Consider the following 11,150-nt stretch of genomic DNA (forward strand, 5'->3'; position numbering starts at 1 on the left):
ATAAGACTTATAATGTTGCACAATTAGTTAATAAATTATATGTTCTAAGTTGACTCAAATCAAACATTACCTCTAGCATTGTCGTTAAGCCATATTAATGAGAAACGCATTTCTGAGTTACATATAGATGAATACTTGGATAAATTTGATTTTGAATCATACGGAAGATGCGAACTTTGTCTCATTGGCAAAATGACTAAAGCTTCTTTTACCTGATCAGGTGAAAGGGCCACCGAACGATTATGACTTATATATAATGATGTATGTGGTCGAATACGTATGATGGCAAGGGGGCTAATACTACTTCATAACATTTACCGATGATTTCAGTAGATATGGATATATGGTTCTTATGAAGAACAAATCCGATTCTTTTGAAGTGTTCAAAGAATATAAGGCCGAAGTAGAAAACAAAACAAGGGAAAAGTATAAAAGTTTTATGATCAGATCGTGGAGGAATACTTAAACCTCAATTTCAAGAGTTTCTTGAAGGAGTGTGATAGTGTATCATAACTTACTCTTTCTGGAACACCTCAATGGAATAAAGATTCTTAAAGGAGAAATCGTACCTTGTTGGACATAGTGCAATCGATGATGAATCAAGCGGATCTTCCAATCAGTTTCTAGGGTTATGCTCCAGAAACGGCTGCATATACACTTAACCAAGTTCCGACCAAAGCGGTTCAAAATACTCCGTATGAGACATGGACTGATAAACGTCATAGCATGTCATTTATGAAAATTTGGGGACGTGAAGCGTTTGTAAAATGTTTAGCCTCTGACAAGCTTGGACCAAAATTAAATAGGTGTTATTTTGTGGGATATCCTGAAGAAACTAAAGGGTATAGTTTCTATAATCCTAGTGAGAACAAAGTGTTGGTTGCTCGAACCGCTGTATTTCTTGAAAGAGAGTTACTTTCAAAGAAAATTAGTGGGAGGACTATAGATCTCGATGAAGATCGAGTTGTATAAAAAAATTTGGAACTAGAGTTGGAAAATGGGCAGGAAGTACATCAAGATGTTCCTGCTCCGGAAACACAGGCTGTTCGTAGATCTACTAGTGCTCATCATGAGCCAGAGAGATATTATGGATTTCTCTTGACTCAAGATGATGATGTAATGCTCATAGATAATGATGAGCCTCTTACCTGCCAAGATGCTATGAGTAGTCCGGACTCCGAGAGATGGCTAGAGGCCATAAAATCTGAAATGAAATCCATGTATCAAAATAAAGTATGGACTTAAGTTGATCCACCTGAAGGGGTAAAACCTATAGGGTGCAAGTGGGTTTTCAAGAAGAAAACTGACATGGATGGTAAAGTACAGACCTATAAAGCGCGAATGGTGGCAAAAAGGTTTCAAACAAGTTCATGGTATAGACTGTGATGAGACCTTTTCACCAGTTGCTATGGTTAAGTCCATCAGGATTTTGCTAGCAATAACTGCTTACTACGACTATGAGATTTGGCAAATGGATGTCAAAACCTCTTTCTTAAATGAGAGGCTTGAAGAGGATGTATACATGATACAACCTGAGGGTTTTATTGATCCTAAGTTTGCTAAGATGGTCTGTAAGTTGCTTCGATCTATTTATGGATTATAGCAAGCCTCAAGGAGATGGAATCGTCGTTTTGATGAAATAGTCAAAGAATTTGGCTTTATTCAAATGAAGATGAACCATGTGTTTACAAGAAGGTTAGTGGAAGCCACGTGGCATTCCTAGTACTATATGTAGATGACATATTACTAATAGGGAATGACATACCTTCTCTATAGGCTCTTAAGACTTAGTTGGGAAATAGTTTCTCGATGAAGGACTTAGGTGATGCTACCTATATATTAGGGATCAAGATCTATAGAGATAGATCAAGGAGATTAATCAACCTAGTCGGAGTACATACATTGATAAAATATTGCATCATTTTAGGATGCAGTAGATAAAGAAATGATATGTTTTAATGTCTCATGGGATAGTGATCTCAAAATATAATTGCCCCCTAAATCATTAGATGATAAGGGCTGTTTGAGAAAGCTCCTTCTGCTTTAGCAATTGGATCTATAATGTGTACAATGATATGTATTTATCCTGATGTTTCGTATGCTTTGAGCATGACGAGCAGATACCAATCTAATCCAGGTGAGGGTCACTGGATAATTTTAAAGAATATTCTTAAGTACTTAAAGAGGACTAAAGATTTATTTTTCGTGTATGGAGAAGATAGGGAACCGGTTGTAAAGGGTTACACTGATACTAGTTTCTTAACCTAATTTCTGGATAGACAAGGATGATTATGTGTCTATGTCTGGTTTGTATTTTATCTAAATATAAGTGATGTTAGCTGGAATAGTTCACAGCAAGAATATTGATGATTCTATAAAGGATGCCGAATATATTAATATTTTTTGAAACAGCCAAGGAGACTGTTTAGGCATGTCCTTAGGCGATATCACCTTATGAATGAGATTAATGGTCAAGGAGATATAAATGTAAAGTGCATAGTAATGATAGTGTTGCAGACCCACTGACTAAGGCTTTGTCGCAGCAGAAGTACGATGGTTATACTAGTTCCATGAGTATTAGATACATGGGTGATTGGCTCTATTGCAAGTGGGAGATTGTTAGTGTTTGTGCCCTAGAGACAACACTATGATGTTTTAGTTTAAGACATTAGGATTATTAATGTTTATGTTCTATGGATTATTCTATTTATAATTTATTAATTCTTAATTTACTGTGATATAAATGTTAGATTAATAAATGTCCTTAGAATATGATATGCAATTCTATATCTCTAAGTACGTGACTTAGAAATGAGATTATGAGAATAGTATCAATATTCCTAAAGGTCCCTAGTCGAGTATTATTATTAAGGGACAATAATAATGCATTAAGACTGGTGTGTTTGTTGACTGATGATCACATCTCATAGATCATAGGTATAGTGATACTAAAGTCAAAAACACAGGAAGATGTATATGTACATGGTGCTGGACAGATCTAATGTGAGATTCTACATGTCTGTTGTGTCATAAGTAATTCTCACAGTGATAATGATGTAATGGTCCTTAGACCTGAAGTCATTATATTTCTATACGAGAATTAATATACATTGATTCCATTAAAAGTTATCCTTGACCAGGTAATGATAAAAGTGGACATTGGGTATATTATGAATCGTATGAGAAATATGAATGATCTAGATGAGATTTAACCCTCCTATTTTAGGATTGATATTATTGGCCTTTTGTGTGAGCTAGACTATGAAATGCGTGGCCACGCTCAAATGTTGATTTGATATGATAGTCTACTCATTGATCAAGGAAACTTGGATTAAACTATGATGAGGATGACACATTACATGCCTCTAGTTTAATCTATAATATTTGGTTAAAGGGATTATATTACATTGTACATTATTCACGAAAGGTTTAATTGATCACCAATTCAATTATTATTACTTGGGTAGCAATGATGTATTACTAGATGCCGCTCATTGTTTACGATTTTAAATTAGATTTAAAATTCGTTGCCAACGTAATAATAACCTATAGGGTCACACACAAAGAATGCTTGAAAGATTATTTAATTTTAATTGGATTTAAATTAAATTAAAGTAATTCGAATTATTTATAATATTAATTAAGTATGACTTAATTAATTAGATAAATATTGATATTCGAATGTACTAATATTAATTATGAAATTTATTTGTTAAATAATTAAGTGAGACTTAATTATAATACAAATAGGATTTTCAAATTAATAATAACTCCTAATTAGTTAAGAGTTATAATTCGTTTTTCTGCTGTCTATATAATATCTCTTGTGTGGCTGATTTTTGCGTGAAGAAGGACTTTTACTAAAACCTTAGCCACCAAGAGAGAAGAGGGAGAGAGCAAGAAGAAACGAGTTTGTGCTAGTACACATCCAATCCTTGAGTTCAAGCATTCGTGTAGATACCGATAGAGCGTAGATCGCGATAGCGGGATGCGTGGTGATTGAACAAGCTTTGGATCTCCATTAGTCAACCAATTGGTAAAGCTTCTTAAGGTAAACAATCTGATCTACGAATTAAATATATGTTTTTCGCATGGATCCTGCGGCGAGTTTCGAAAATTCGGTTTTTTTAAGTTTTTAATTACTGCTTCCGTTGCGTTTATGTGCTCGAAACCCTTTAGCAATGAGGCTATCCCAAAATAGATTAAGGAAATTTTCAAATTAAAGAGTCCATCAAACGTTAAAGATGTTCAGAAACTGATGGGGAGAATTGCGGCCTTGAACAGGTTCATCTCACGATCATCGGACAGATGTAAACTATTTTATGATGTTTTAATGAAAAACAGGGGGTTTATGTGGTTAGAAAAACATCAAGATGCACTTAAAGACCTGAAAAAATATATCACTACTCCTCCACTCTTGTCTAAGCCTCTTCAAAAAGAGGACCTTTATGTTTACTTATCTGTTACAGATCATGCTGTGAGTAGAGTGCTCATCAAAGAAAAAGAAGGTGTCCAATCACCTATTTATTATGTCAGCAAAAGACTAGTATATGCGGAAATAAGGTACACATCTCTGAAAAAATTGGTGTTTGCATTGGCTATGACTCCTACTAAACTAAAGCATTATTTTGATTCACACAAAATACATGTCATGACAAACTTTCCCTTGAGAACTATCTTGAGTAAACCTGACTTGACGAGAAGGATGGAGAAATGGTCCATACTTCTGAGAAGTTATGACATCACATATGATAAAAGGAGTGCCATAAAATCACAAGCTCTAGCTGACTTTGTGGCTAATTTCAGTCCAAGACAAATGATGATAGCTGAGGAGGAGTTTCAACGAGTCATTTCAAGGGTAGACACCAAGCCATGGACATTGTATACTGATGGAGCTTCGAATGTAAATGGAATGGGATTGGGGCTTGTACTCAAATCGTCACAGGGGGTATGATAGCACATTCAATATGCTGTGAATTCAAAGCCACCAATAACGAAGCCGAGTATGAAGCACTGATTGTGGGGCTCATGACTGCTAAGAACATGAAGGTCAGAAATATTGATGTAAACTATGATTCATTATTAATTATGAATCATGTCAATGGTTCCTATGAAGCTCAGGATCCCAAAATGATCACATACTTGGACATCACAAAGAAATTGACAAATTACTTTGACACTTTCAACATACAACAAGTTCCAAGAGAAAATAATGTACAAGCTGATGCATTAGCCGTTATGGGAGATGTTTCTAAGGGTCTCAACTTAAACAACATTCCAGTTGTTTATATCACGAAGCCTGCTGTTGAAAGATTGGTTCATGACATAGAAGTGTTGGCTCTTAATCAACATAATGACAATACCAATGAAGACATGGATAGCTGGATTCGAGCATACAAATATTACTTAAAACTTTGTGTTAAACCAAAAAGCAACAATGAAGTTAGGATCCTTAGGATGAAAGCTTCAACGTTTATAGTCATAGATGACGAGCTGTTTAAGAAATCTTCTAGGGGTTGCTTCAAAGATGCTTGAGAAAACACAAGGCTGACATGGTATTAAGAGATGCACATGAAGGAGAGTGCGGAAATTGTACCAACGGAAAAAATCTCTCATTAAAGATTCTATGTTTGGATTATTACTGGCTGACGCTAATACATGATGATCTAGATTACATGAGGAGACGTGACGCCTTCTAGAGACACGCACCCATCATACACCAACCGTTTGAGGACCTTAACATGTCTCTTTTTTTTGGACTTTCATGAAATGAGGGATGGACATTGTTGGGAAGATGCTGCCTGCTCATGGGAAAAATGTGTTCATGCTGGCCATGATAGATTACTTTTCAAAATGGATCAAGGCAAAGGCGTTCAAGCAAGTCACGTCAAAAGAAGTGATATCCTTTATCAAGAGAAACATTATTTTCAAGTTTGGTGTTCCATTTGAAATTGTTTGTGACAATGGGTCACAATTCATAAGCGACAAGACCGAAGCATTTTGCAAACATTGTGTTAAAAATATGTTGTGAACTTGATGATAAGTTAAACAAAATACCTAGTAGATATTATTTTGTGTATTTGTAGCTTTTAACGGATGATCACTTCAATATCCGTTGAAAGAGTAGCTTATGTTACAATAATATTAGTAGCACATTTTTACATATTGTAATGCCTTAGTGAACTAGATGTTGTAGAATGTTTAAGTCATGTTGACTACTAGATTGATATGCAAGATAGGTTGGTTAATTGTAAAGATTAGATGCCTTGTATTCTTGTATAAATGAAATGGAGTTAACTGCCATAAAGACAGTCCCAACAGATGTTTCACTAAGTTTCAACGGATGATCAACCATAGCTTCAACGGATGATCAACTAAAGTCTCAACGGATGATCAACCAGACTTTCAATGGATGATTAATTTGAGTTTTAATGGATGATCAAATTCAAAAGAACAGTTGATAGTGACTTGACAGTCACATGCGTTGATTGTATGCAAATGGAATATGGCAGCCTAATTACAGGTCTTAGAGAACAAAGAAGCATTTCCATTTACATGGTAAACTGAAGATATTCAAAGATGCTGGGTTGAGAAATGAAGAAGCATGAGATTAGAAACATTTTGTATTATTTATTTGTCTCTTTATCATGTAACTTGGTGATATATAAACCAAGTGTAGCAAGTAGAACTTTATCCAAGTTAGTAAGCAATTACCAGAGAAATAGAAAAAGAAAAATTTGTAAAGAATTTCTCTGTTCTTGTAGTTCAACTTGTAAGCAGCTCTGTACAACATTATAACACAAAGTTCTCTACTTAATATATATCTCAGGTAAACAAGTTCAATCCACCATAAAGTTTTTAAATACTTGTATTTGATTACTTTGTATTTTGATTTCATTATAAATCCTTTCATTCCGCACCATAGCCAAATCAAACACAATTATATAGTCATAGTAGAACTATTCTTAAAAATGAAAAAGTATTAAGAATTACATTCAACCCCCTTCTATAATTCTTTGTTAGATTGTTTGGGAGTAACACATTGGAATATCAACTTGATTAAGTCGACACCAATATATCCTCAAGCCAATGGACAGGCTGAATCGAGCAACAAGATCATAATCAACAATCTTAAAAGGAAACTGACGTCATGCAAAGGAAAGTGGGAAGACGAATTGCCTTGGGTGTTGTGGTCGGACAGGATGACCCCTAAGACGTCAACAGGACAGACGCCATAAAAATTAGTTTATGGTACCAAATCCCTCTTACCAACAGAGATCATGATGCCAACAGCCAGGTACAGACTATTGACGACTGACATGAACAACGTAGAATCAACGAGTCATTGATTCTATGTTATTCATTAAAGTAATCTTTCTTTCAGTTATGATCATTAACCGTATCATTGTTCAGTATCAACGGGTCATCAGTGTTCTTATTGCTAAATCCAATTCGGCAACCACTAAATTTCTTCAAATAATAACAGTGCTTCAGAACCTCAACATTCACTCCAAGATGATGCTTCACATCAATAACATCTAAGCAAGCTTGGGTCCTCCATGCAAAGGGAATTAGTTGCCCATGTGACACATTAAGGGTTTTCAAAACCTCAGACACAAACTTGGAAAAAGGGAATGTAAGACCAACATCAAAAGGATAATAATAAAAACATACCCATCCTATTTTGTAGAAATCAGCACGAACAGAAGGAACAGGGACAACATCAACAACATTAGAGTGAAACAACATCTTTGCCTCCTTAAACTTTTCAGGTTTCATAAAGCTTTGGAGGCTATATTTAGAGTCAAGTAGACTAGTGGCGATCCAATCGGTAATTCCAGCCTGGGCGTTAATAGGGGCAAAATTGTGGGAGTTAGAGCTCTTGACATTTTTCTTTGGCATCAGAAGGGTTTCTAAGGAGAATGTGGAGAGTTCGCTTTGCTGGAGGTGGGGATTAAGGAGAGAATACAACGCAAGAGTCTAAGTTGGGGGATGAGAGTATATAGGGAATAGAGGGAGTTATTGATAAGTCTTGGGAAGGGTTTTTTGATAAATGAAGAGCCTATGCATGTATATCACAAAATCTGTTCACATTCTTATCAAGGGAAGTTGAATGATTCATTTATACACGCTACAAACATACATCTACAATATTGATTAGTGATATTATTGGAGATTTTGTTAATTAAATTATTTAATTAACAAAATCTGAGGCGATTGTTATATCAATTTTCAGTCATGACAGAACATGATCAAGGGAAGGACGACAAGGAATGCAAGGGACAAGTCGAGACGGGAAGAGTAAGAAGGCATCCTGAACATCAACAGAAAGATTCCAACAACGAGAAGAATCAGAAGACTTTGTCAAGCCATAGTCCAAATTTGTAGGAGAATCAGTATAGTATTGCAGCAAGGATTGCAACCATAATTTGAAGTGGGATAGAAATGAGGGGAGGTTGGAGAAAAAGAAGAAAACAAACTAGAAGATAAGAGAGGTTAATTTGAAGATAACAGGATGATAACTAAGGCAACAATACGACACACAAACACAACTCGAGTTCATCTTTTTCATTAGGAAGAACAACTCGCAATACACAATCATCCAAAAACCGAGTGTCAAATACACTTCGATAGCAATAGTTTCAGTAGGTAATGAAGGCAATGTATCATGTAGAATTCTTTGTAATCATCCTCGAATATCTAGTGGATCACATTTAGGTTGGGTAATCAATCCCACCCGCGGTTTTTTCCCATTTACGGGTTTTCCGCGTAAAAAATTCTTCATGTTATTTTCGATTACATTGCTCTTAGTTTAGTTGCATTACATAATTAGTACAATCAACCAAACTTAGCACTTAACCTACAAATTATGGTAAAAACAATAGTGCCTTGAAATTAAATAAAAAGTATGCAGTTGTTAATGTTAATACTAATAATATTCGATTAAACTTGTATAGATATGCGTCAAAAATTAAAACTAATTTTCACGCAATACCTATATATAACCATGTTCACATATTTCCTTATATCTAAAAAAATACCTCAATATTCAGGTTGTATGGGCTAGTTCAATATTGATTTAATCAAACAGATTAATTAAAATTTCAAGGAAGTCCTACTATGAATTTGGTAGGAAATGGCTATAATATGGAAATAAAAGGGGTCAATTCCTATCAAGTAAATTGGTGGAAATTGCTCAAGTCGAAAATATAATTTCATAGAAATTGGTGCATGTATCTCAAATGGGCCACACCTGCCAACTGGCTGCCCATGTGGCGTGCCACATGGTCGGCCACGTCAGCTGCGATGTTATACAAATCGGGATCCACCTGATGAGTTGGCATGTGGACCCATTTACAAATCTTGCTACGTGTCCTGCCACGTGGCAGTTGACACATGTAAGTCTTTTGTCTTACCAGAATTGATAGCTTTTGAGTGCGTGTTTTCTACTAGATTTGGTAGGTTGTGATTGACAAATGGTAGGTTTTATGTCAGAAGGCATGGATATGAGCAATTCTTACCAACCATTCCCGACAACCGTTTAGCTTGAATGCGGTAGGAAATAGCTTGAATGTGGTAGAAAATGTTGTACGTTTTTTAAAAAAAATTATTAATATCAATGTAGAACAAATTACACATCCATAAATATCTAAATCATAAGCAAACAACAATAACCAAAATTAAAAATTTCTCATAAACCACAATCCGGGCATATCACAATTATAACAAAAAGTTAAATTTACACCTACATTCTAAGTTTTCAATATTAGAAATAATAATTCATTACAACAATTAATAGATATTTTAAAAGTTTAGACAAACCATCTTGAAGTTCTCGTCTTTGTTGAATCCTTTGACTTCATTTTTCGTAATTTCTTCATTTTTGTCATTGATTTTTCCATTTTCTTGACCTTAAATGAATAAAATCTATATAGGAAGAGTAAATAAATGTTAGTAATCATTAACACACATGAAAAATTAACACATATTGTAAAAAACAAAGAGGTTATTACATATATATATAAATCAATCAAGATTAAAAATATGTCAAGAAGATTGAAATGCATACATATATAATCGATGGCTAATATAAAGAAGATGAATATATTTACCAAAAGAGAAGAAGAATATGAAGGAATTATGAAATGAAATAGTTAGGTAATGAATTACACATAGAGGGGGGGGGGGTGAATGTGTTTTTGTGTTTTTTATGCTTTTCTTGAAGTATTTATGGTTTTAACAAAGTAAATGTAAATCTTGTAATGATATGTGTTAATGCTGAATTTAAACAAGCAATAACAGTGAACATAGATCTTTCAAAACTCACTTAATTTTATATTCAAATTAAGAATATTTTGCTACAAAATTTCTAGGCTTTTTGTTGATACAGTATTAATAGTCATCTCCCCAAAATACATAAGTAGGTTTTGTACGAGGCCGCCGTAACATAACTCTAATCTTCTGTTTGTTTTTTTTCTATGTAGAATTGTAGTGGCATCTCATAATTATTTTGATTAAAGTTTATGCGTTGTGTATACAGAGTCGTTCCTGAAATTTTGAATGTCATTATTTAATTATCCTCTTTTTCATGATTACAAAATGAGAGATTTGATTCTCTTTATTTTCGAGAAACAAGAGGTACAGTGAAGCTGGCAAGATATCGTTTCATTCGTCAGCTCATTATATTGGCTCTTTGATTGTTGCTTGTCCACACTCTCTTTTAATATCAATTAATCATTTAGCAAAAAAAAAGAGCTTAACTTCTTCCTTGAGAGAAATACAAGATTTTTTTATCTAAATTATTACCACTAACAAATGACTAGTGTTAACTTTATATCTCAGTTAACCGCTGGTTTACACAGTTTAAAATAAGACATGCTATTTACTTTAGTAAGTTATCACTAATCATTCTATTTTAGGAAATGTATATCCTCCATCCTGACTCGGCATATCTTTGCATACTGTGTTAACTTTAATCTTCTTTTGTCAGTTAATCTTCACCCTTGATCTTGCACACTCTTCAAGCTGCTTTTTGTAGACTTGTCAATCCAACTGGTTGGATTGTTTGTTGATTGTTAATCTTGGATATTGAACTGGTCTACAATTTGTACTTTGAGATTTTACCTCGAGATCTCCAGTTAGGCATATAG

The 11,150-nt window shown here is 34.3% G+C and overlaps 1 protein-coding gene and 1 non-coding gene across 2 annotated transcripts; both read left to right on the forward strand.

Annotated features, from left to right (window-relative positions):
* The first annotated feature begins 4,950 nt into the window (after positions 1-4,950).
* Positions 4,951-5,535, forward strand: LOC141724754 (uncharacterized). Its single transcript, XM_074527039.1, has one exon. It carries the CDS (start codon positions 4,951-4,953, stop codon positions 5,533-5,535), a length of 585 nt encoding a protein of 194 aa, XP_074383140.1.
* A 5,056-nt stretch (positions 5,536-10,591) lies between these two features.
* Positions 10,592-10,714, forward strand: LOC141680698 (small nucleolar RNA snoR111). The gene has a single exon (XR_012558392.1). It is a non-coding gene; the product is annotated as a small nucleolar RNA snoR111 (small nucleolar RNA).
* Positions 10,715-11,150: the final 436 nt, after the last annotated feature.

The sequence above is a fragment of the Apium graveolens genome, chromosome 1, assembly GCF_009905375.1.
Source record: "Apium graveolens cultivar Ventura chromosome 1, ASM990537v1, whole genome shotgun sequence".
In the NCBI taxonomy this organism is placed as follows: Eukaryota; Viridiplantae; Streptophyta; class Magnoliopsida; order Apiales; family Apiaceae; genus Apium; species Apium graveolens.